The 27,170-nt window shown below is 40.9% G+C and overlaps 1 protein-coding gene across 1 annotated transcript; it reads left to right on the top strand.

Annotated features, from left to right (window-relative positions):
- Positions 1 to 676: 676 nt before the first annotated feature.
- wdr26a (WD repeat domain 26a) lies at positions 677 to 27,170 on the top strand. The gene is made up of 14 exons (XM_062992131.1): positions 677 to 1,373; positions 10,638 to 10,737; positions 13,684 to 13,740; positions 13,828 to 13,964; positions 17,273 to 17,370; positions 18,121 to 18,277; positions 19,887 to 20,025; positions 20,186 to 20,326; positions 20,413 to 20,532; positions 22,485 to 22,630; positions 22,710 to 22,788; positions 24,878 to 25,007; positions 25,506 to 25,700; positions 25,800 to 27,170. The coding sequence occupies exons 1-14, from the start codon at positions 1,075 to 1,077 to the stop codon at positions 25,820 to 25,822; spliced, it is 1,821 nt and encodes a 606-aa protein (XP_062848201.1). The 5' UTR covers positions 677 to 1,074; the 3' UTR covers positions 25,823 to 27,170.

Below are 27,170 nucleotides of genomic sequence, written 5' to 3'. Positions count from 1 at the left end.
AAAATCCTCTCAAATCACAAGCTAAGTACTCGTGTTATTTATGATTGTGGGGTGGCATTTGATAAGATTTTGATTTGACTTTTTAATAAGTTTGCTATCCCATCACCCCAGCTGTAAAAAGATGCTTTATTCTCTTCAATGCTTCGCAACTGTATTACCGTAAAACGGGGTGTGGGCGCACAGTAAAACTTGTAGCGCAGACAATCTGTGCGTACGGTTTACTAAATTGAGGGTACGGTTTACTAAACCGAGGGTACGGATTACTAAACCGGGGGTACGGATTACTAAACCGTGTGTACGGATTACTAAACCGAGGGTACGGATTACTAAACCGTGCGTACGGTTTACTAAACCGTGGGTACGGATTACTAAACCGAGGGTACGGATTACTAAACCGTGCGTACGGTTTACTAAACCGTGGGTACGGATTACTAAACCGAGGGTACGGATTACTAAACCGTGCGTACGGTTTACTAAACCGAGGGTACGGATTACGCTCTTCATATATATTTTTTTCCTTAGTGACCCCTAAGGGGCTCCGTACTAAGGGGCTCCGTAACAACATCAGGGAAACAGGACTAAACTTTTCTGGGCATTTGTTTTTGTAATCGTGTGAAACATTATGGAGCTCTTGAAGGCACCATAAAGCTCAAGGTTGTTTAGGGCTTCCCGGTGACGTCATTGCGCATAGACGTCCATAGCGGGTTGCAGCTGTTCGGACAAACAATAACACAAGCTGAGAAATAAAGTGCAGATACCGCAGTGAGCCTCATCACTTCATTCAGCCGCAACCGTACCCTGAACCAACACTGCGGCTGTCCTGTCACCGACTTCCTCGCTGAAGTAACTCTGGCCTCGGCTTGTTCTTCCAGTGACTCGGAACAGGGCGGAGCTTCTCCACCGCGGAAGAAACCCCGAGCGTCGGCGGCGGAGGGCGCAGGAGAGACCGGGGCTTGTGCCGGGGCTGCTGCGGGCCTCTGTGCGCCTCTTCTGGGCTTCGCTTCTTACCCGAACCGCCGCGCTGTTCCTGCTCTCAACATCAACCAGCACTCGGGCACTGATATTAATTCTAACATGCAGGCCAACGGGGCAGGACAGGAACAAAACTCTGAGCTGTCCTGCCTGAATAGCGCCCAAAACGGCGAGTCTTCGGCGGCCGGAGAAGCGCACTCGAACGGGCTACTGTCCTCCACTAACAGCGGCAACGGCACCGCTGTCCCTGCTAACAACGGAGTCCCAACCCCGGGGAATCACTCTTTCACTGCGATCCTGACCTCCGACACGGGCTCGATGAAAAAGAAAAAGCGACTGTCTCAAGCCGACGAGGATGTCATCCGTTTAATAGGACAACATCTACACGGACTAGGGCTTAAGTAAGTCCACCTATTGCTTTAATCCGAATGATTTATTCATCTATAAAACTAATTTGTCATAACATCAAAAAAGCTAAACTACAATGTTTAAGCTCCTTGTATCTGTGTTATTTGTCACAGCCATCAAAACAAGTCTTAACTGACAACACGGCACGGTAAACAAACAGAACACAGGGGGCTCCATTTTGCACAATGCAGAAATGAATAAAAACATCATACATTCTGAAATACAGTTAGAAACCCTGCTAAAACTCTAGATTATTACTAGTTCTAGCTCAAAAGTTGAAAGGTAAAACTGAAAATGCCTTATTATTGCTGTTTGCATGTTCTCCCAGTGTCTGCGTGGGTTTCCTCCGGGAGCTCCGGTTTCCTCCCACATTCCAAAGACATGCAGTCAGGTTAATTGGAGACACTGAATTGCCCTATAGGTGAATGGGTGTGTGTATGTGTGTGTCTGCCCTGCGATGAACTGGCGCCCCGTCCAGGGTTTTGCTGTGTGCCTTGCGCCCATTGAAAAGCTGGGATAGGCTCCAGCATCCCTAATTTGATAAGCGATTAAGAGAGTGAGTGAGTGATGTTACCTTTGCTTTATTATTGCTGTTAAGTAGTGGCACAGTGGCTCGGTGGGTAGCACTCTTAGCAAGAAGGTTCTGGGTTCGATTCCCAGGTGAAGCAGTACAGGTCCTTTCTTCGTGAAGTTTGCAGGTTTTCATCCAGGAGCCCCGGTTAATTGGAGCTACTAAAATTGCCCTAGATTTGAATGTGTGTGTGTGTGTGTGTGTGTGTGTGTGTGTGTATACAATAAACATACACATTAAACCATACACATGTAATCATACAAAATCATAGGCAATGAAAATTCTTTGATGTTACCTTTGCTTTATTGCTGTTATTGTTGTTAAGTGGTGGCACAGTGGCTCGGTGGGTAGCATGCTCAGTAAGAAGGTCCTGGGTTCGATTCCCAGATGGAGCAGTCCAGGTGTTTTCTTTGTGGAGTTTGCATGTTTTCCTCCGGGAGCTCCGGTTTTCTCCCACAGCCAGGTTAATTGGAGCTACTAAAATTGCTCTAGATTTGAATGTGTGTGTGTGTACAGTACACATACACAGATAATCATACACATTGAAAATTCTTTGATCTTACCCCTGCCTTATTATTGTTGTTGTTGTGAAGTGGTGGCACAGTGGCTCGGTGGGTAGCACTCCAGGTGTTTTCTTTGTGGAGTTTCTTTGTGCATGCTTTCCCCCGGAAACTCCGGTTTCCTCCCATAGCCAGGTTAATTGTTGCTACTAAAACTGCCCTAGATTTGAATGTGTGTGTGTGTGTGTATACAGTAACCATACACATGTAATCATACACATTGTAATCATACAAAATCATAGGCATTGAAAATTCTTTGATGTTACCTTTGCTTCATTATTGTTGTTGTTTTTGTTAAGTGGTGGCACAGTGGCTCGGTGGGTAGCACTCTCAGCAAGAAGGTCCTGGGTTTGATTCCCAGGTGGAGCAGGTCCTTTCTGTGTTTGCTTGTTTTCATCCGGGAGCTCCGGTTTCCTCCCATAGTCTGGTTCATTGGAGATACGAAAATTGCCCTAGATTTGAATGTGTGTGAGTGTGTGTGTGTGTGTGTATACAGTAACCATACACATTGAATCATACACATGTAATCAGACACACTGAAAAATCTTTGATCTTACCCCTGCTTTAAGTGGTGTCACAGTGGCTCGGTGGGTAGCACTCTCAGCAAGACGGTCCTGGGTTTGATTCCCAGGTGGAGCAGTACAAGTCCTTTCTGTGTCGAGTTTGCAGGTTTTCATCCGGGAGCTCCGGTTTCCTCCCACAGTCAGGTTAATTGCTACTAAAATTGCCCTAGATTTGAATGTGTGTGTTTACCCTGTGATGGACTGGCAACCTGTCCAGGCTGTTTCCACCTTTCGCCCCGTGAATCATACCTACCGCGACCCTGAAAAGGATAAAACAGTGGTAAAACAGACAATGAATATTAATATTAAGCCAGTTGGCAGTTGTAGCCTGGCGATTAAGGCACTGGACTAGTAAGCAGAAGGTTTCTGGTTCAAACCCCATCACTGCCAGGTTTTCACTGTTGGGCCCTTGAGCAAGGCCCTTAACACTGAATTGCTTACACTGTAAACTGTACTCAGATTTACAGGTGGCTTCTAAATAAAGCACACAACCTCAAATAAATTAGCAACCAAACAACAAATACAGATTTATTTACGATATTATACAATTAAGCAATATAATCAGATCTATAAAACTTTGAAAAAGGTGGTTTTATGACATGGCTGGCAGGAGCTTCAGGCACATAGCCTGCTCAGCTTATTAATAGAAACTGGGACAAAACTGCATTTCCAGTCAAAAATGTACATCCAGCTGTAGGGGACTTGTATGTTTAAAGAAGAACAAGTGAGACAACATTCTACCTACTGTCAAGCATGATGGTAATGATTTCTTGGGCAGTCTGGCTGCCAGTGGAATGTCACCAAATAACAAAGGGAAAAGTTTATCCCAACATTTTTCCGTGTCCTTTCTGTGTGGCGTTTGCATGTTCTCCCCGTGTCTGCATGGGTTTTCTTTTGAGAGCTCCGGTTTCCTCCCACAGTCCAAAAACATGCAAGTGAGGTGAATTGGAGATACAAAAATTGTCTGACATTACACTTGTGAACTGATGAATCTTGTGTAACGAGTACCTACCGTTTCTGTATGAATGTAACCGAAGTGTGAAACATGATGTTAAAATCATAATATATAATAAATATCCCAACATTTTTAGCACCACCTTAAACTTTAAGCCAGGAGGTTGAATCTTTAAAAAGACTGGTGCTCTTATGGAGCACTGTGATGACTCAAAACTGTCTAAATCAAAACACAGAATATAGCTGATGCAATAGTCTTCCGGATGTCATGACCTCAACACTATTAATAATATGTGGATTGCATTAAAAAGTCCAGTCCCTGCCAAAAATGCACCAAATGTGGTTGAGCTCTGCAATTTATACCAAGTAAAGTGGTCAAAGAGCCAAGCACAGTAGTGTCAGATGCCAGCAGTGCTGCTGATGTCTATCAACAGGGACTGATCAAGGTGAAAAGAGCTAAGTGAAATATAACTAAATGTTAGGTGTGCTGTATGAATGTGTGTTTGTTTTTGACCCAGAGTTTCCCTTCATTAAAAAAAAAAAAAACATTTAGTGTTTGATTAATTGGAACATACATCGATCAGCCATAACATTAAAACCACCTCCTTGTTTCTACACTCACTGTTCATTTTATCAGCTCCACTTTGTAGTTCTACAATTACTGAATGTAGTCCATCTGTTTCTCTACATGCTCTGTTAGCCCCCTTTCATGCTGTTCTTCAATGGTCAGGACCCCCACAGGACCACCACAGAGCAGGTATTATTTAGGTGGTGGGTCATTCTCAGCACTGCAGTGACACTGACATGGTGGTGGTGTGTTAGTGTGTGTTGTGCTGGTGTGAGTGGATCAGACACAGCAGCGCTGCTGGAGTTTTTAAACACATCACTGTCACTGCTGGACTGGGAGTAGTCTACCAACCAAAAATATATCCTGCCAACAGCGCCGTGGGCAGTGTCCTGTGACCACTGATGACCACTCAAACAGCAGCAATAGATGAGCGATCGTCTCTGACTTTACATCTACAAGGTGGACCAACTAGGTAGGAGTGTACAGTGAGTGGACACGGTATTTAAAAACTCCAGCAGCGCTGCTGTGTCGGATCCTCTCATACCAGCACAACACACACTAGCACACCACCACCATGTCAGTGTCACTACAGTGCTGAGAATGATCCACCACCTAAATAATACCTACTCTGTAGTGGTCCTGTAGGGGTCCTGACCATTAAAGAACAGGGTGAAAGCAGGCTAAAAAGGTATGTAGAGAAACAGATGGACTACAGTCAGTAATTGTAGAACTACAAAGTGCTTCTATATGACAAGCGGAGCTGATAAAATGGACAGTGAGTGTAGAAACAAGGAGGTGGTTTTAATGTTATGGCTGATCAGTGTATACTTCTTTCTTCAAACACACAGTCGCAGAAAAAGAACAGGTGCAAACTAGTTCAAATCTCAAGTGTATGCAATTTTTTATCATAATTGTGAAGCTCTTGAAATTCTGACTGCAAGTGCACATTTAATGACGTTTTTAGTGCAGTGTTTCAGGGACAGCAGAGAAGCAGCTGATCATTAACTGGCTGAGAATGTCAGTTAATTTTTCAGATGAATATGAAGGAACATACTGACAGTGTTCCAATCTGCAGAGCACAAGTGGTCACTGAAGGGTTTGATGTGTGTAAAAACATAATGTAAGGCCTTCACAGTTACTAGCACCAACAAAACACCCACTGCAGTTTTTTTTTGGAAGATAAGGTGCTCTAGCTCAGTCAGTACAGTTTTGATTAAACACCTTAGTGCAGTTTTTTCTTAGTCACCGCTGTTGTAGTCATTATTGTCAATAGTTATTATTGTCACACTCCTGTTGTATTTATTTTCCCCCCCAGTTTCCCTTTCAATCTAGTTGTATCCAATTACCCAATTGCATTACTCCTCCTCTTTACTGATGTTCACCTCCACTGACTGAGGAGAGCTGTGACTGACACACGCCCCCTCCGACATGTGTGCAGTAGCCGACTGCATCTCTTCACCTGCACAAGTTCATATGAGGATCAGCTTTGTGTACGGGGAGGCACACCTGATCCTAATTATTCGTCATCTCTGTGTAGATGGCATCAGTCAGCCAGCAGAGGTCGTAATTACATCATTTATTAGGAATCCCCTCCTGCACCCATTCTTGAACAACAAGCCAATCGTTGTTCTCAGCCTGCCGGTAGCAGAGCTGACATTCAAACCGACAAGTTTGAGACACCGCTTTGGTGTCCTAGCAGGGCCGGCGATGGGGTGGGCATTGGCCCCCCCAGATTTTCTCACTGGGGGTCTGTGTACAAAGGGGTCTGTGTACCTTTGGTTATTCGTTTTTCACTTCAAATCCCAAAATTGAAAATATTTTCAGAAATTGAAAAACGGTGTGTACCGAAATTAACATTTTCTAACAGTTCAACTGAAAATAAACGCACAAGCGTGTGCATGCGCTGACATGCGTGTATTTGCTTCATATATAGACGGTGTAAATCAAGCACAAGTGTTGAAAAAGTAATAATAATGTTATGACGCGGTCACCTGACGTCCGAGACATCATTTATTTATTTTTCTTGTATTATAGTATTTCTTTGTTCTCAGCCAATAAACATCCAAAATGAATACAATTGCACTAACATTAAACTAACTCTGCAGTAAACAAGGAGCAAACAACAATCAAATATATTTCAAAAAGTTATTTTGTTAATTTTTAGTTAAAGCTATTTCTTAAATGTAAGGTTCATCTACAATAATTAAAAAAAAACAACTTAGGGAGCATCTAAAAAGTGCATGAAGCAATGACCAAGGTTTGGGGTGTGCATTGCCCCCCTAGATTTTCTCATTGTCCCCCCCAAGCAATGCAGTCCAGAATCAGGGCTGTGTCCTAGCTTGTTTTACCGATGCACCACCTGAACGCCTGTAAATAAAAACTAATCAATTAAAAATGTCCCAGTGTCATTTTACATAATGCATATATTAGAGCTGAGTATTGTTTAATACAATTATTGATCCAATACTGGCAGCTTCCCAATAATAAAGCTAACTAGTGAACCGGTTTTACATGTACACATCTCTGTAAGGTTTCATATGAAAGCTTTTTAAAGTTAAAATACCAGAGAAATTTACACCACTGACACTGACTTTGTTGACTTTGATAATTACCAGGTTGGCTCATGTGTGAACGAAAGCAAGTGCATTACAGGGAAAAGACACCTACAATGCTTGGTGATTAGCACTGTAAATTGAAAATGTTTAAGATCGCTGATAGGCTGGATTCATTTTTTTTGTTACAAGATTACATATTGGGTTTAACAATATGTTCAGCTGTTTGCAATAAACTAATCAAACACGAATCATTTAAATAGCTCAACACAACTAATAACAAGTGGTTTCTCCAAATTCAACACAAAATGCCACTTTTAATGACTACTGCAGTCTCCGAATTATTCAACCTCTTAATGACAAGCATTATCAGTACTTAGTACTTAAAATACTTAGTAGAGCACTCTTTTGTTGTTGTAACCTGCTGCAAACGTGATGCATAGTGAGTCACAAGCTTCTGGAAGAGTTCTTGAGAAATCCAAGCACATTCCTAATAGGCCACAGCCTCCAGTTTACTAATATTCTTTTTCACTATTTTATTTATGCATCTTTTCCTTTTTTCTCCCAATTTAGCGTAGCCAATCAGTGTTCCGGTGCTGGGGACCCTGATCACATTTGAAGAGAATATATTTGCCGGACAAAGTCTCCCTCCGACACATACATAGTCCAACCCCTTCTTATTCGTTCATACTTTGGTGGATTCGCATCAGAGCAAAGTTCTACAGTACAAACAATTACAGGGAAACTTTCAAAACCTGCTTAAATTCTTGAAAGCACTCACACTTAAAAATGCCATATAAGAAAAGATAAAGACAAAACAATTAAGACTCACATTGTTACATAATCACTCTAATCACCATACAGACTTGTTAAGAAAGCAATCGACCCACCACTTTGACTTTTAAAGACTATTAGCTAGCCATGATGATAGCCAAAGCAACTGACATGGCGTTAAGAATTAAACAACAAACAAACAAACAGGTGCCTTGGGCTACTATCCAGGGTCCTTACACAGCTTCAAAGACCCCATCACCATTTTGGTCTGGTCTTTTCCCACCCCACAGACTAGTGGCCAATTTTGTCTGCTGTGCCTGCTAGTTTTGCCTGCTAGGGGTTGCCCAGCCAGATTCAAATTTGGAGAGTTCTAAATGACAGCGCTGCTACGCTAGTGGAATATCCCGCTGCGCCACCTGGGTGCTCTAATATTCTTGAGTTTGCTTTGACCGCCTTCTTCAAATTCCTCCAAAGATTTTCTATGGGTTTCAAGTCAAGCGACTGTGACACGGCCATGGGTTCTTTTCCACGTATGCTTCATTCTTCCTCCTCCAGACATACCACTGATCCAAAGGCCTGAAAAGTTCCAGTTTTGTTTCAGTGCTACACAGAGTAGAATCCCAAAACTTCTGTGCAAACTGAATCCTCATTGCCTGCTGCCACCAAACTTTGGTGCAGGTTTTTTGCAGTCACTTGAGGGTTCTGACCACCTGCCACCTCAGAAATCCTGTGGCAACCAGTGATAGCTTCCCCTTTCTGCCACGTCCAGGTAGTGTAGCCAGTGTTCCTTTAACTTTGAACTTTGTAAACATTCAGTGCCTTTGCTATCTTTTTTAATCAATTTTTTTGTTTGTACAAGGCAATAATCTCTTCTCTTAACTTATTGAACAACTCTTTTGACTTTGCCATATTTCTAACATGCAATCAAATGTAAGTCAACAAACCCAGAGCCAGTGTAACATGGAATCAGAATTAGAATTAGATCCACAAGATCATCTTAAAGGTCACAGCTTCATCAGCAATTGCCTGCAGAACCTAAAACAGCTCCTGAGCTTCTTGTGAAATTCTTGTTTATAACATTGAAATATTGCAGATGTGTAAATCTGTCGAGGTTGCATTCCAAACCTTCAAGTGATTTACTGTTCACACTTATTATTACATACAAACTATCAAAGGATTAAAGCTAATCAGGTTTCTGCAACATTTGATTGACATTTACAAATTACACATTGAAGATACCTACCACATACCTACATTTGCGATGATAGTGCAGGGATTCCAGTATTTGCACATATTATAATTTATTACACTTCTGTCATTGAGTTATCGTACTGTATTTAATTGCAGTTGGGTGTGACTGAGTGAATAAGCGAGCGTGTGTTGCCTTGTGATGGACGGTCGCTTTGTTCAGGGTGTATTTCTGCATGGTTTGTTGTCCTTTCTGTGTGGTGTTACCAGATGTGTTTCTGCTCCCCCTCAATTGTCACCTATCTTTTCAATTCTCAAGTCCGGCATCAAGCTGTGAATTTGGTTTGGATTGGTTTTTACACCTGACACTTCTGTCACAAGTTTCCAATATTTCTATGTTTGCTGATGTGGCTGTTTAGAAGAAGTGATGTGTGTAATACCAAGTGTCATGTAGAGCAGTTGTAGCTTAGTGGTTAAGGTGCTGGACTACTAATCAGAAGGTTGCCGGGTTCAAGCCACACCACTGCCAGGTTGCCACTGCTGAGCAAGACCGTTAACCCTCAATTGCCTAGACTGTATACTGCCCAAAGTCGCTTTGGATAAAAGCGCCTCCTAAATGCTGAAAATGTAAATGTATAATTTTCTGTTGGCTTATTTAAAGATCTATTCCGGACCCCCCTCAAAAAGGTCACAGACCCCACTTTGTGAACCACTGACATAAAATACATTATTTTGATTAGCTTGTAAATTGAAATTCAATATGCTGTTTATTCTTTTCAGTTTTTAATCACTATTGGATCATGTTTGATATGCAGTGTCTGATAAAGCTATAGTGTTGTGTCGTGACCCGACAAGAAAAATAGTTCACAGAGAAAAATAATAATAATTAAATAAACAAATTTTGCTGATTTAAATATTTACTATTATAATGATAATATAACCCTACCTTATTTAATGCGATGACTGAGCCTGTTTCTGTGAGCAAATCATAGAAATTTGGTGTTCAATATCAGTTACAGCTAGTCATAAACCGTACACGGTACTTGCTTTTGATGTAGACGAGAGCAGAAAACGTTCCTTCACAGAGCCAAGTACTGGCAAAAGTACATAATTTGCTAAGTTCACCAGTTCAGGATACTCTGTTATAACTGACAGCCAAAACTATTGATGTGGATTGCTTATCGGCATTGGTGCTATGGCCTCACTAGTGGAGTCCTAGGCTGAAACAACGCAGTCATTGTTTTTGTCACCGATTTATCTTCACTGTTAGCCCTTTTTAAGTTTTGCTAGTCAATGGTCTGTTTTTCAGACTGAGCTGGATAACATCAGATGTGTGTGTGCGTGGTCAGCGAGACTAATCGAATATGCCTCCTGTGGGTGAAAATTGAATTGCTTTAGTTTGTGTCATGTCATGCCCCCCTGGACAGGTACCTTGTGTACATCTATTAGTATGTTGCATTTGAATGTCCTCACCTCAGTCATGTTCATTAAAGTGAGTAAATAAATGTGTTCATTCTTGTTTTTCAGTCAGACCGTGGACCTGCTCATGCAGGAATCTGGCTGCAGACTTGAGCATCCGGCTGCCACCAAGTTTCGCAACCATGTTATGGAGGGAGAATGGGACAAGGTAATATTAACACGTTCATCCGGACAGCTTGTTTTGACTGCTAATGCCTTGCAAACAACAGATGTGTTTTCTTAGATTGGATGGAAAACAAATCACATTTAAAAGTGCAATTATTAAAGAGAATTACTAAAACATCAAATAAATAGGAGGGAGCTTGAAGTGACTAAATAACAATTAGTCAACCAAAGCTGTACAGATATGTCATGTTAGGCTGATTGCCAATGCATCACCAGCATGTATCAAAAAAAAAAGAAAGATCCATAGATGGATGACATTTTGCAGGATAGTTACTGAATACTGCAAATGTATCACAGGAAAAAAACACCACCACCAGGATATTTAATTAGCAGCTATAAGACCCACTTGGCACAAAAAAACTGTCCATCATAATCTTCACAAAGCTGATATTCATAGCCAGGCTGTTATCAGAAAGGCTTTTGTATGAAAGGGCAACACAAAATGTAACACACAATGTAAGGAGTACCAAACCTGGACTAGTAAGCAGTGATGGAATACTGAATGGTCTGATAAGTCCTAGTTTTCACCAGATAACAATCTGGACAATAGTATTTAAAGACGCATTAAAGGAAAACATGGTGGCTAAGTGTTTTTTTAATCTCAGGAGTGGCATTTTAATGCTAGAGGTTTTGATTTTGCTAAAAAAGCTAGAGAAAACTGGGCCAGTTAAATGACTGTATCAAGCAGGGTCAAACTCTAATTTATTCCCCAGACTTATTTACTAATAAGTCACCGACTTGGCTTATGTAGTTTTGTGGATTCCTGAGAGTCGAGTCAGACAATGTTCACTTATTGTGTTATACAGACACTTAATGTCATTGGTCTAGTTGTCTCTTGGTGTTACTTATAAATGAATAATGTCAGAACATTTTTTTTGCCTCAATCATCTGATTCTGATATAAAAAAATGAATAGCCAGAGCAATTTCTCACCATTGAAGCTGTTCTGGAGGTCAAGGCTAGCCATGTTCCTCATTAGCTTCATTGTTTGTTTGTTTGTTTGTTTATTAGGATTCTAACGTCATGTTTCACACCTTGGTTACATTCATGACAGGAACTGTAGTCACTCACCACACAAGGTTCATCAATTCACAAGGTTATATCGAACACAGTCTTGGACAATTTAGTATCTCCAATTCACCTCACTTGCATGTCTTTGGACTGTGGGAGGAAACCGGAGCACCCGGAATAAACCCACGCAGACACGGGGAGAACATGGAAACTCCACACAGAAAGGACCCGGACCGCCCCACCTGGGGATCGAACACAGGACCTCCTTGCTGTGAGGCGACAGTGCTACCCACTGAGCCACCGTGCCACCCTATTAGCTTCATAAAATTATAATATTGTTATTAGATAGTTGCAACTAATGAATATTTTAATAATCAATTAAACTGTTTATTATTTTCTGATGAATCATTAACCAATAATCACCAATTGTCACCAAACTCATTCCACTATTTCTGCCCTAAATTTCCACCATTTAAGTCCAATCTAGCATTTAATCTATATGTAATGACTCTTCGTACAACAGAATGTAACATTGTGCACATTCTTATGCTCTTAAACGTATTATACACAGGGCACTATGAATAAAACATACAAAACCTAAATAAAATGAACTTTGAAGGTTGAAAACGTATAATTTTTTTTTTTATGCATTCCCCCCCCCCCCATTTTCCTCTCAATTCAATTTTGTCTTTTGCTGCTGAGAGATACCAGATTGCATCCAAGGAGAGCACGTCACTGTACACGCCTCTTCCGACACGTGCACAGCCCTCCTCTTCTCGCCCATGCATTCTGCACAGGCGTCTCTTCTGCCAATCAGGGTCCTTACACAGCGTATGAAGACCCACCCACCCACACATCGTCCGGCCCCCACCCTGCAGATATGGTGGCCAATTAGTATCTGCTGGAGGCACTGCCAATTATGCCCACTGCATGGTGCCACCGACCGGTGGCAACACCGAGTTTCGAACCGGGGAGTTCAGAAACTTGGTGCTGGTGTGCAAGCGGAATATCCGGCTGCACCATCTCGGCACTGTTTTATGCATTATTTATCCATTTTCTCCCATTTTTCTCTTGGTTTAGCATAGTCAATTTGTCCTCCGCTGCTTGGGATTCCTGATTGCATTTGTGGAGGGTATATTTTATGCTCACGCTTCCTCCGACCCGTGTGCAGCCCTCTCTATCTGATAATCAGGGTCCTTGCACAGCATTTGAAGACCCCACCCAATAGTCCAGTCATCCCGCTCTAGCAGACATGGTGGCCAATTAGTGTCTGCTGCAGGCACTGCCAATTGTGCCCGCTAGATGGCAACGCCGAGTTTTGAACCGAGGAGTTCAGAATCTCTGCACTGGTCCACCTGGGTGCGTGTATTTTTAACCCAAAAAAGTTTTGCCCAAAATAACAGGTGACAGTATTTTCTGTTGGGTTACAAACTAAACACAGTACTCTGCATTAATGGGCGTGGTTTAGTGAGAGACATTGAATTATGTTGGCTACAAATAAATGAACACAACCTGAATTACTCATATCATCCAGCACACTAATTCTAGCATGACTATGAATGTTCATCAGCAGTTTCCTATTTAGCCATGTCAGTGTGGAATAAACAAAAGACCAACTAATCGATGATAAATCTTGTTGCCAACTATTTTAAAGATCGATTTTAGTTTATTTTGTTGTCTATTCCAGTTGTTGCAGCTTGTTTGATACCTATTTCTAATATTTTGTCCATCCACTCTTTGATGGTAACTGTATTAGGAGATACTGGCTATAGTAGTAGCATTGCACTACTGCTGGTATGGAGCGACAGATTTAGCAAGTTCCTTTAATTATTAGCAGAATTAAAGGTAAATCTACTTTCATTCACTCAATAAGTTGCAACATTAAACTGTCTTCTGTTCTTTTGCTTTATTCCTGACAGGCTGAAAGTGATCTGAATGAGTTAAAAGCACTGATGCATTCATCAAACGCTATTGTGGTAAGATAACAATGTCTCATGGATGCTTTTACAACTGTAGCTTTTGCTTAGCTTTTTATTTAATGATTTTGTTCTGTTACACTCTAGCGTATGAAGTTCTTGCTCCTGCAGCAGAAGTACTTGGAGTATTTAGAAGATGGGAAGGTTTTAGAGGCACTGCATGTTCTGAGAGCCGAGTTGACTCCTCTGAAATACAACACAGAACGCATCCATATCCTGAGCGGGTAAAGTGCTGCTGCTTTGTTGTCTCATTTACTGAGAAGAGTTTGTTTATATGGCTCTCTGCCATGCATAAAATGCACTACATGCTCATTAATAATGTACAGTTGCAGTCAGAAATATTCAACCCTGACCTTAAAAAACATATTATTGTGATGCGTCAAAAACTGAATGGTAATATACAAACTAGAAATCTCAGTAAACAGATGAAGAATATTTATTGATACGTGCAAGCAGTGTAATAAGTCAGTGATAGCTCAGTGGTTAAGGTACTGGACTAGTAAACAGAAGGTTGCCGGTTCAAGCCCCGCCACCACCAAGTTGCCACTGTTGGGTCCCTGAGCGAGGCCCTTAACCCTCAATTGCTCATTGTGTAAGTCGCTTTGGATAATAGCGTCTGCTAAATGCTGAAAATGTAAATGTAATAACGTATGTTGATCTTTTTCTGCAAATGTCTCAACTGCTTTCTTTAAATCCCACCAATGATTTTCTATGGGATTTAAATCAGAAGATTGAAAAGGCCACTCCACGATATTCCAGGACTGATTCCTTAATCAGGCTTTAATTGACTTGGAAGTGTGCTGTGGATCGCTGCTGTAAAGTCCAATTATCATCAAGGTTCAATTTCACCACATGAGGCATAAATTCTCCATCAGAATGCTTTGATAATGTTTGTGAATCCATGATTGAGTTCACACAGATGCATAAAAAACATCCCTATATTATCACTGCGCTCTCCCACCTCCGTGCTTGACATTAGTGATAGTATTCTTCTGGTCACATGCCTCACTTTTCTTGTGCTACAAAACCACGAAACCATATGGGCAAGCAGTTCCAGTTTTTTTTTTTCTCCAATTTTCCCCCCAGTTTTCTCCCCTAATCTAGTCATATCTAATTACCCTGGTTGCGTTACACTTCACTTCTACCAAGAGCCACACCCCGATCAGCATTATTCCCCAACTCTGTGCAGGCGCCATCAATCAGCCAGCAGAGGTCGTGATTACACCAGTTATGAGGAACCCTGGTCCGGCTCACCCCATCCCTGAACAACAGCTAATCGTTGTTCATGTGGCCGCCCAGCCGGATGGAAGCAGTTCCAGTTTTGATTTTTCACTCCATAGTTTATATTGATCTTCTTTTTGTCCTGCTTTTTATTGTCCAGCATTTACATCCATAAAGAACTACAGAAAAAGATTATAGTCTGGACAGTTCTGATCTTTGTTTGGAGAGACAAATTATTCATTTGTTACTCAGTTGTTTATTATTTTTCTTTAAAGACACAGTAGCACACCAGAACTGGGATTTCGATTACATCATATCGAATCTCAGCTCTGCCATCCGGCTGGGCTGGGCGGCTACATGAACAACGATTGGCTGCTGTTCAGAGGGTGGGACAAGCCAGACCAGGGTTCCTCATAACTGTTGCAATTATGACCTCTGCTGGCTGATTAATGGCGCCTGCATAGAGTTGGGGAATAATGCTGATCAGGGTGTGGCTCTCTGTGCACAAAGCTGATCCGCATATGAACTCGCCTTGTGCAGGTGAAAAGATGCAGTCGGTACTGCACACGTGTCGGGGGCGCGTGTCAATTGTGAAGCTCCTCAGTCAGCAGTGGAGGGTTGTATCGGTAGAGGTGAAGTGTAACACAATCAGGGTAATTGGATACGACTAGATTAGAGGAGTAAATTGGTGGAAAAAATTGAAGAACAAGAGGAAAAAAAAGATATGGTAGGAGGAGTTGCATTTTGCATAGCACTATATTGACTGTAGTCAAAAATGGTATACAAATTTATAAAATCTATATTAAAACAATATCAGAATAGCATTTTTATATCATCATTCTAATCTAATATTTATAGACAATTACTCTAGCTCTTACAGCTTGCAATATACACTGATCAGCCATAACATTAAAACCACCTCCTTGTTTCTACACTCACTGTCCATTTTATCAGCTCCATTTACCATATAGAAGCACTTTGTAGTTCTACAATTACTGACTGTAGTCCATCTGTTTCTCTGCATGCTTTGTTAGCCCCCTTTCATGCTGTTCTTCAATGGTCAGGACTCTCCCAGGACCACTACAGAGTAGGTATTATTTGGGTGTGGGTCATTCTCAGCACTGCAGTGACAATGACATGGTGGTGGTGTGTTAGTGTGTGTTGTGCTGGTATGAGTGGATAAGACACAGCGGCGCTGCTGGAGTTTTTAAACACTTCAGTGTCACTGCTGGACTGAGAATAGTCCACCAACCAAAAATATCCAGCCAACAGCACCCCGTGGGCAGCATCCTGTGACCACTGATGAAGGTCTAGAAGATGACCAACTCAAACAGCAGCAATAGATGAGCGATCGTCTCTGACTTTACATCTACAAGGTGGACCAACCAGGCAGGGGTGTGTAATAGAGTGGACAGTGAGTGGACACGGCATTTAAAAACTCTGTCACTACAGTGCTGAAAATGATCCACCACCTAAATAATACCTGCTCTGTGGTGGTCCTGTGGGGGTCCTGACCATTGAAGAACAGGGTGAAAGCAGGCTAAAAGGTATGTAGAGAAACAGATGGACTACAGTCAGTAATTGTAGAACTACAAAGTGCGTCTAATAGTAAGTGGAGCTGATGAAATGGACAGCGAGTGTAGAAACAAGGAGGTGGTTTTAATGTTATGGCTGATCAGTGAACACTGTGAACTGCAGAATATTAGCAGTTAGGACAACTGTAAAAGTCATGGCTAGATCTGAAGGACCCAAAACAAATGGTATGCTGTCCAGTAAGACAAAGCAAACCCCAATATTTTAGCAAAAATCTGGTGGCAAACCATTGTGCTTGTGTTGCAGCCGGCAGCACAGGAAACACTGCACAGGTAGATAATTGGATAATGATAAATGGATTCCAATATTTTGAAAGCAACTGTAAAAGCAACACAGTCGGACAAAAACAAAAAGCAGCTAAAGAAAACAGGCTTTTATAACAGGACAATGATCGAAACATCCATTATGAACCACTTCAGGAAATGCAAGCTATAGCTTTTGAAATCCTTTTGACTGAACAACATAAACATGAGACAAAAATGCTAGGCAGCCCAGGAATATATTAGATGTAGAAGCATTCTGCAAGAAAGAATGGTAATGAATTCCTAAAAACAAAAAATGTGCCTTAGCAATTGCCAAAATGTGCTATTCTATTTATTTTAGTATAATTTGCTGCACAGGAAATGTACAACTGTAAATGCACGCTGAAAAAAAGCGAACATTTTGTAGGACACAAACCATTTGTTGATGAGGATGGTGTCATTTGCTGGCCGCTTAGGTACCTGATGTGTAGCCATTCTGACGATCTCCGAGCCAAAGCTGAGTGGGAGGGAAAAGGAACGTCCTCCCGCTCCAAGCTGCTTGACAAACTCCAGAGTGAGTGGATCACACACCCACACACACCCCTTACACATTCATGTATAACTAATCTCTATTGTTTCCAGTACTCATAGTATGGTGTATAATGGTCAAATATTGTTTTCCCCTCTGTCCTTTCTTTATTTTAACCTCTGACTAACCTATCAGTGTCATGTAATTCCCTTTTGTCTTTTACATCCAAAAATATGGATTGGATCAGTAGCCTTTTGATTTAGCCATGTCAGGAGACATTAAATTAAATTGAATCGAGAGGTTATGTAAAATAAATAATTTATTGATACATTCAAGAGAGGTTAAGCTAGTCAACTGAATTTAGTAATTCTCCTTGTGTGGCTAAGTTCAAAAGGTATGGACTCTAAGGCTTGGAGCGTGCTCAGTGCGATTATGTAAACGTAAATGCTTCCAGCTACGCGCGATTGGTTTTACATGGCATTACATTCTAATTTAAATGGCTATTTTCAGGCAGTTAAGCTAAGCCTGAGCTAGTTTACTAGAGCGAACATTGCTTACAAATACTCTGGCAAGAAAACGGTCTGTGTACACAGTAAGCAATGATGTAAGAATGCAGTACAAAGAAATGCGCTGTGTTAGCCTGGCGTAGCCGTTTGTGTGTACAGAATTGTGTTGAGTACGTTCCTAGCCCAACCCTGTCTATAGTCTGTAATCACCTTCATCTGCCGTAATTTATACGGCCGCCTGCCACTCCTGCCTGGTCTCTCTCCATTTCTTTCTGTCTCATTTCTACAGCCTATCTGCCCCCTTCTGTGATGCTGCCTCCACGCAGGCTACAGACTTTACTGCGCCAGGCCGTGGAGCTGCAGAGAGACCGCTGCCTCTACCACAACACCAAACTCGACAACAGTCTGGAGTCTGTGTCCTTGCTGGTGGACCACGTGTGCAGCAGGTACATTTTCCAGACTTGACCACAGGCTTGTTGGTCAGACACTAAGGTTGAATAAGAAAACCTGGCTTGCAATAAGTGTTCCAAATGATATTGTGTTCAGTGGGGTTAAGGTCAGGGCTCTGTGAAGACTTTTTGACTTTTCTCACACCAAACTCATGCCAGAACCAGAAAGGCCCATCTTTAAATTGTTGCCACCAAGTTTGAAGCATATGGGTGTGGCTGGAACAACTAAACTCAGCTCTTATATGTTAAGACCTGCACACCACTGGTTGGTTACCTTGCTCATTTTTACCCAATTTTGGCCCATCATAATATAGAACAGTGGTCCCCAACCACGTGGGCTATTTAATACCGGGCTGCACAGAAAGAATGAAGAATTAGAGATCGCTAGAAAAGCAGTTTTCATTGCTTCTATTTTGGGTGTTATTGTCTTATTGTTATTCCTAGGTGGGAGCAGCATCTCATTGCAGCGAAAAAAGCTTTACATTAAATTTTACATCGTTTGTGAGCAATATTATTAAATCCTCTCTTCCCCGCTGGTCTGAAATGAAATCGGTCCGTGGTGCAAAAAAGGTTGGGAAACGCTGATATAGAATAACATAGAATAAAGATGGATAGTAATGTAGCTGGAATAGTTGCTAAAGTTGGCTCAATGAAGTACTAAACATGATGAATGAACTGCTGAAATAATTGTTTACAGTATCTTTAATACTAAAAATGTTGGCTCAGTGGGTAGAACTGTCGCCTCACAGCAAGATGGTCCTGGGTTCGATTTCCAGGTGGAGCGGTCCGGGTTGTTTCTGTGTGGAGTTTGCATGTTCTCCCCATGTCTGAGTGGGTTTCCTTCAGGACTTCTGGTTTCCTCCCATAGTCCAAAGACCAATGCAAGTAAGGTAAATTGGAGATTCAAGATTGTCCATGACTGTGTTTGACATTAAAGACTTGAACGGATGAATCTTGTGTAATCAGTAATTACCTGTCCCGTCATGAACGTAACCAAACGTGTGTAAAACATGATGTTAAAATCCTGATGAATAAATAATAAATACTGAGAATGTTAAGTATTAACCAGTTTAGCGATAACGGACAAGTAATTCATTGTTTAATGCAGTCGGTAACATGCCATATACATACATTTCCACCATCTAACTGATTTGATTGGTAGGGTCATCTACTCTGGGTTCTTGACCTCAGTGTCAGCTGTAATTGATGACCAGTATTTCTGAAATACCCAAGTTCTTACATATGCTGTGGTTTGCTTGTGAAATAGGGCGTTGGGCACTATTGTTCATGTTGAATGTATATATTTAAATTTATTCATATAGAAAGGCATTTTGGGCATTTGGGCATAGTTGCATCATATGTTTACATGTAAAATCCACATGTTAATAGAAGTTAATGTTTATTTGAGTGGTGCATGCCTATTTGTCTTTGTCTTCTTGTCTGGCCCATGATATTAGGTTGAGTAACAGCAGCCATATTTTAGAAACTATTAAGGTTATTATTATTGGACAATTATTGGACGGCTGCTTTAAAATGTTAATGATTTGTCGATTGTAAAAGCTGTACAGATGGCTCATTTAAAAGTCATTATTTTTGTTCTATCCAGAAAACAGTTCCCCTGTTACACGCAGCAGATCTTGACAGAGCACTGCAATGAGGTCTGGTTCTGCAAATTTTCTAATGACGGCACCAAACTGGCCTCTGGTTCCAAAGACACTACAGTAATTGTCTGGCAGGTCGACCCGGTATGTGCTTCAAACCTATACTAAGTAAAATATTGTGAAATTTTAATGTCTTCAGCATTACAGCAATAAAATGTAAGAAATCAACAAGCTTATAGAAATATAAAGATCTTATCTAAGAACATTAAAAAAGTGTGTGTGTATGTGTTTCATGGGTTGGCAGGAGACACACTTGCTAAAGCAGCTGAAGACACTGGAAGGCCATGCCTATGGGGTGTCATACCTGGCTTGGAGCCCAGACGATGCATACCTGATAGCTTGTGGCCCAGATGACTGCTCCGAGCTTTGGCTCTGGAACGTTCAGGTGCAGCCTTACACCACACAGTTATACCCCAGATGGCTGGTTTCAGCCTCATTTGTCATTCGTAAATGTGTGTTTGTGTTATTCAGACGGGAGAACTGAGAACAAAAATGAGTCAATCCCATGAAGACAGCCTGACAAGTGTAGCATGGAATCCAGATGGCAAACGCTTCGTCACTGGAGGTCAAAGAGGCCAATTTTATCAATGTGTATGTATCATTATTATATTATCCTAGTGATCTGTATTCTTCATTTTATCCCTATTTATCTGATTTTTTTTTACATCACCTTAAAAAATTACTTAATTACTTAATTAATTACTTAATTACATAATTACTGGCTTAATTATAGGTCAGCTAATATATCTACTGACCAGTTTACACAGGGCTCGTCGCACCAACGTGACCTGCATTTTCAATTCACACTTCCAATTTTTTGTGTCCTGGTTGCGAGTAGCACTATGCATCACTGCTAGGTTGTGTCTATTGTGAAGTGACTTTTCATTTCTGAGACACTTGACACAACATATACACACCAGTCATGTGACATGTCACTTAGGAATTTAGTGTTATTTGTGAAGCAGTGCCTTGGACATACTGTTCATTTTTGTCACTGTTATTAATGGTGGATTTTAATTCATAGGGCTGTACTAAATTTACAGTCACAGATTTCACAGATTATTGAAGAAAAGTGCCACATTTCATGGCAGTCAATAAATAAAATTGAATGATAGAATATATCGAAGCTACAATACACAGCACAGCCTACATTAACCGTTGAATTTAAACCTGGAACATCCAGCGACGGTGCAAGGTTCTGTCTCAGATACGAACATCCTCGTCCATGTTTTGACACAGCCCCCTCTGTGTCCACAAAATTGTGGACCCTAGTAGTGTTTTTAGCTGCTTTAGACGTCGACATTTTGACTGACCGATTGCTAACTGAATTGCCGTAGGATTGCTAGGATCACCTCATGTACAAATTAACCAGTAAATGTAAGGCACTTAAATGCTATGCGAATGAAACACATTCTATTGATAAACACAAACCTTAAAATTTGAATTTCACAGCAAATTGCACGTTACACAGCTTATTTCATGGTCCGTGATGTGATTTTCACAGACGTGAATTAGGTAGGGCCTTAATACACTGATCAGGCATAACATTATGACCACCCTCCTAATATTGTATTGGTTCCCCTTTTGCTGCCAAAATAGCCCTGCAACTGCGATGCACTGTGTATTCTGACACCTTCCTTTCAGAACCAGCATTAACTTCTTCAGCAATTTGAGCTACAGTAGCTCGACTGTTGGATCGGACCACACGGGCCAGCCTTCGCTCCCCGCGTTCATCAATGAGCCTTTGGCACCTATGACCCTGTCGCCGGTTTACCACTGTTCCTTCCTTGGACCACTTTTGATAGATACTGACCACTGCAGCCCGGGAACACCCCACAAGAACTGCAGTTTTGGAGATGCTCTGACCCAGTCTAGCCATCACAATTTGACCCTTGTCAAACTCGCTCAAATCCTTACGCTTGGCCTTTTTTCTTACTTCTGCTGCCTTATATATCCCACCCACTAACAGGTGCCATGATGAAGAGATAATAAGTGTTATTCAATTCACCTGTCAGTGGTCATAAAACATCAAAAAATCTGGATGTCAGGATTGATTGTATTGATTGGCGTGTTTATTAGGACTGGAACATTTCTTATTATTTGAGCACAAAGCAACTGAATAAAACTATTGCAAATGAACAATGATCACTGAAATCTGAAGGGCCAGGCTAAAATTCACAAAAAAGTGTTTTGGCATAAAAGTCAATCTTTATTATGTGTTAAAATCACATCACAGTGATTGACAACCTGCCAGCTGTTCCTGAGTGGATCATGTAAACAGCTGCATGGCTTTAAATCTTTACTCTGCACTCACCAAACACTGAGCTTCGGCTTGGATGCATTCCTGCCACCCCACCTTACATACATCTTTTAGATCTATGCAAAGTTCAGAGGTTAGCTGAAATAAGGTGGGACTCACACTTTAAACGATCTAAAGAATTTATTCTGTCATTTCACTGGTGTTGCATTTTCACATTTTTTTTTAAATTGTTCTGGTTCGGTAACTCACTACTATTCTATTGATATGGTTTCTGAATAAATAGGATCTTGATGGAAACCTGTTGGACTCGTGGGAGGGGGTTCGTGTTCAATGCCTGTGGTGCTTAAACGACAGCAAAACTGTACTGGCTTCAGACACACACCAGCGAATCCGGGGATACAACTTTGAAGATCTGACTGACAGAAACATGTAAGGACATGTCTTTACTTCTAAAACCAGTCTGACTGGAAAGTCTGAATTACAACTAACTGTTAATTGTGTTCCACAGAGTTCAGGAAGATCACCCAATAATGTCTTTCACCGTGTCAAAGAATGGCAGATTAGCGCTTTTAAACGTTGCGAATCAGGTAATGCTTTTTATTTAGATCAGAGTTTGCCAATCATTAGACAAGTTGTTTGTTACTATGCAGTAGCAATGCAACACATAAACTTTCAGCTTTTTGCAGAGAAGCGTTTAATGCTCTTTAACAATTATTATCATTTGTGAGGTGTTTGTGACCTGAACTTTTATTATTACATTTACAATGCTTACATTAAATCATAACAAGAGGCATGACGCAATTGAGTACAAATTGGATGCCCTAAAAATCGGGAGAAAAGGGAATTCTCTTGAATCTTTATTTACTCTACAAAATTAAAAGAAAAGATTTCAGTTTTCACTTATCAACTTTATTGTAGTTTGTAAATAGAAACACGTTTAGAATTTGATGCCTACAACATACTCAAAAAGTTGGGACAAAGGCAAAATAAGAGTAAAGGTTTTAGAGAATATTCAAAAAACATTGTTTTGCAACAAGCAGCTAAATTGGTAACGGGTAAAGGAATCATGAAGGATCCAACAAAATCTTTGTGCTCAACTCTGTGTCAAACTTTAGGGGAGTATTGCCAGTCAGTTAAAAAACATTTCTCAGTACAGTTTTCTAGATTGCAAATAATTTCACCATCTACTGTACATACATAATAATGTGAAAAGATTCTGGTCAGGGCTCTGTGCAGGCCACTGGAGTTTCTTTAAACGAAGCTATTCTTCATGTCTTTATAGACCTTGCTTTGTGCACAATAATGCAACAGGAAAGGACCACACACAGAAAAGGGGGGGTTGTAGAACTATTGATTGGAAGGTCACTGGTTCAAGTGCTGCACCACTGCCAAGTTGCCATTGTGGGGCCCCTGAGCAAGGCCTAATAACCCTTATTTGCTTGCATTGGTTTTAGGTCAAAATTGTTTAGGTTGCCTTAGACCAGTAGTCTGCTGTGATTTGTATGGACAATATATTTATGTTAGTTAGGATACTATTAGCAAAATCCAGCTTATTGGGTGTGTTCGAAAACCTAGTGAGCTGCCTTGCTGTCTTACTGCCTACATAGGCAGCTGCCTCAGTAGAGAGGATTCTAATAAGTCAATGACTTATAAGTCAGGTTATTCGAACGCGCTACTTAGACAGCGATTCCATCGGATTTAGCACTTAGCATCTTGCCATTCAAACCAATATGATGGGGTGGCACAGCGCGCTCGCATGTCAACTAACAGCTCTCTTGGTGTACCGAAAACGGTTACATTTGCTGACAAGCCCAAACTTGCAAATATAAACACTTGTGCAAGTTTATACAAGTTAAAAATCAATAATAATTTATTTACGTTTGAAAGTAACTCCATTCGTTTCTCAGCCGTCAGCCATGTTTTTTTATTTTTCTGCGAGAGAAGAGCTGCCGCACTGAATGCTGGGATTGCCTTGATCACTAAGGACGCTTCCAATGCTCACTCGTTCTTGAGTCAAAATAACATTGAAATTTTAAGATGCCTTACTAGTGAGCATATTAAGGCACCTAAGATTTCGAACAGTCTCCTTCTCGGGAGCGCGCATAGGATGACGTAAAATGCTGTCTATGTAGAGAGCTCACTTTTCGAGCACACCCATTGTTCCCCAGCTGCATACTACATACTACTAAGTCTTGCAAAATACTAATACTATATCATAATTATGATTAATTATAGATTCTAGAGTAAATTTAATTTAATAACATTGTGTACCAATTCCTAGGCTATTTAAAGCGGTTTCTAGAGAATTAAAAAGAGACATATAAACTCCACAAAATGATTTTTATGGTATTAAACGACCTGTTCAGAGTGCTGCACACACATGCAGCTCTATTTTAGCTCATATGAAATTTAAACCTAGCTAAAAGGATCAGCAATTTACAAACACCCACATTTTAATACCTTCATTTTATGTTATTTAAAAATGGTTCACAAATTCACTTAACATATAGCAAAATCTGCTTTCCTACACTGACACACTGATTTGTCAAAAAAATGCACTAGGCTACGATCCAAACTACCCCTGATCTAGAACCCATGTTTTAAAGTATTAAAATTTTCTGTTGTGTCTGTTTGCTAATGGAATAAAAAAGTGTGGTACTGCTCACATCTGTGTAGGGAGTTCATCTGTGGGACCTGCATGATCGGGTTCTGGTGAGAAAGTACCAAGGTGTGACCCAAGGATACTACACCATCCACTCCTGCTTCGGAGGCCATAATGAAGACTTCATTGCAAGTGGTAGCGAAGGTAGCTTTGGCTGGTCAGAATTAACCTGGCTCTTACATTTACATTAAAATGTTCGACATATTGCAGACGCTCTTATCCAAAGCGACTTACAGAAGTGCTTCCACAGTAAACATTTTCCTACTCTAGTTTAACTTAACAACAGTCCAAGGATACAGATCTGCTAAAATACTTGACACCACCATTTTCTGTATGTAACATTCAGTGACACTTTCTTGTTGCCATGCCTTATCGATGTTAACGCGTGCTAATGAGGAGTGACTACTGGTGACTCTCTGGTACTGATGAGCAAGGCATATTCGGGCTGTCAGGGCTTTACACTAGTCTATTCTTTACACTTGTCTATTCTGCTAGGAGACATCAGTACTGTCAGAAAATTTACATCACTAAATCAGATTACCTAGTCCAAAGCCGACTTGACATCCAAAAACATTTATCACTGAATTTTATTAATGATCTTAATAATTGAGTGTAGCTTTTGTATCAAAACTTTGTTTGTAGACCATAAAGTGTACATCTGGCATAAGCGCAGTGAGCTGCCCATCGCCGAGCTGACAGGCCACACTCGTACTGTGAACTGTGTGAGCTGGAACCCCGTCCTGCCCGGACTCATGGCCAGCGCTTCTGACGATGGCACTGTCCGGGTCTGGGGTCCTGCTCCCTTCACCGACTCCCAGGATGTTGAGGGGCTGGGAGGTAAGAGCTCTTTTTACAATCCACACCAGTATATTGGTTGACTAATTACCTGACATATTGATTAAAGTTCATATGCTGACTAATTTCTTTTCTCTGTAGAATGCTGTAGCATGGACAGTTGATATTGGCTGTGAAGCAGTCAGGAATCCAGAGTAAACACTGCAAGAATGAAGTAAAACGCACACTGATGTTTTTTTCTGGAGGTTTAACCCCGCGTAGTAATGGAATGGCTGAGCTAACGCAGAAATGCCGGACCACTTGAATAAAACTCACCCAGCCGCTGGCCTTTCGCCCTCAGACCTGAAGGCTCGTTGAGCTCTTAGTCTGGCATCCGTCTCTTCTAAGGAGCTGCAGCCTCGTAGAAAAACCACATCAAATTATTATTTATTTCTACTATTATTTATTATAAATCCCTTGAGGTGCCCGAGTTGTAGTCATGGAATGCTCTGTTCTTTACAAAATTCATGTAGTAAAGTTTTCTTTTATTATGATCATGATAAATATTTTAATTAGTTTAGCTCATGTTATCTTAAAGACCCCTTAGAGATAGGTATGAGGGTAGATTGGGTTTGAGGTTTGAGGTCCCAGGAGATCGTTTTTCCCACATGAACATTTTTCTAGGTATGGCTGCATGCCTGAGAGAAAGCTTTCACCAGCAGAATAAACCAATCAAGTCATTTTCTTTCTAAGTGATAATCATTTTAATTGACTGAGTTAGTTTGTGAGCATTTTTAACAGCTGGATCAGATCCATTTCAATTTCTGAGGAAGATCTTAAATGTTTTTTTGTCTTTCTTTATTTCTTTATTTTTATGATTTCTGAAGTTTCATCTTGTCAGTTGCGTCTAATGGTAAACCAATGCCAGGAGATGCAGCTCAAAATAAATAATATCTTTTCACAGTGGGCCAGGGGTAAACCGGAAAAGAAATTGTTCCATGAACTGACCTTACTTGAATCTTTGAACCTGTCAGAAAATGACTGACTCATCGACGAGATGTTGATGACAGAGGATTTCAGATTAGTCACCCATGGCCATTCTCTTATCTGCATGCTCCTCGTGCTGTCCTCTTTGCCGACGCCGTATAAGACTTAGACCTTATTTATAAGGTTATGAGCACATGTATATACTGACCATCCCTAGTGCAAGAAACGCCAGGAATGTTTTCTCTTTGTAAATTGCTGATAGGTGTTGGTCATATCTGGATTGTGTTATTGTAGCAAAGTGTTTTTGGTGAATGAGCTGTTGGTTTTGAGAAATCAGGTGTCATGAATGATAGGGCTTTGGCTTTCTTTTTACTTACTTTACTTTCTTTAAGCTTTTGTTGTTCAGCTTCAAGGGGTATAACGATACACACATTTTATGATGCCGTTGGCTAATCAACTGTTTGTATGCGCGCGCGCGTGTGTGTGCACATTTGCTGAAACTAACCAATGTTCTGTGCTCAAATTTTAGCATACCTAGCAAAGTTA

Source organism: Trichomycterus rosablanca, chromosome 3 (genome assembly GCF_030014385.1).
Source record: "Trichomycterus rosablanca isolate fTriRos1 chromosome 3, fTriRos1.hap1, whole genome shotgun sequence".
Lineage (NCBI taxonomy): Eukaryota > Metazoa > Chordata > Actinopteri > Siluriformes > Trichomycteridae > Trichomycterus > Trichomycterus rosablanca.
Note: the sequence above shows the minus strand (reverse complement) of the source record. Positions and strands in the feature narration are given on the sequence as shown.

Excerpts from the sequence above, each read along its gene's own strand:
- wdr26a (XM_062992131.1), top strand. The coding sequence starts at position 1,075 with ATGCAGGCCAACGGGGCAGGACAGGAACAAAACTCTGAGCTGTCCTGC. Across the intron at positions 1,374-10,637 it reads CTACACGGACTAGGGCTTAA|TCAGACCGTGGACCTGCTCA; the intron begins GTAAGTCCACCT and ends CTTGTTTTTCAG. Across the intron at positions 20,327-20,412 it reads TTTGGCTCTGGAACGTTCAG|ACGGGAGAACTGAGAACAAA; the intron begins GTGCAGCCTTAC and ends TGTGTTATTCAG.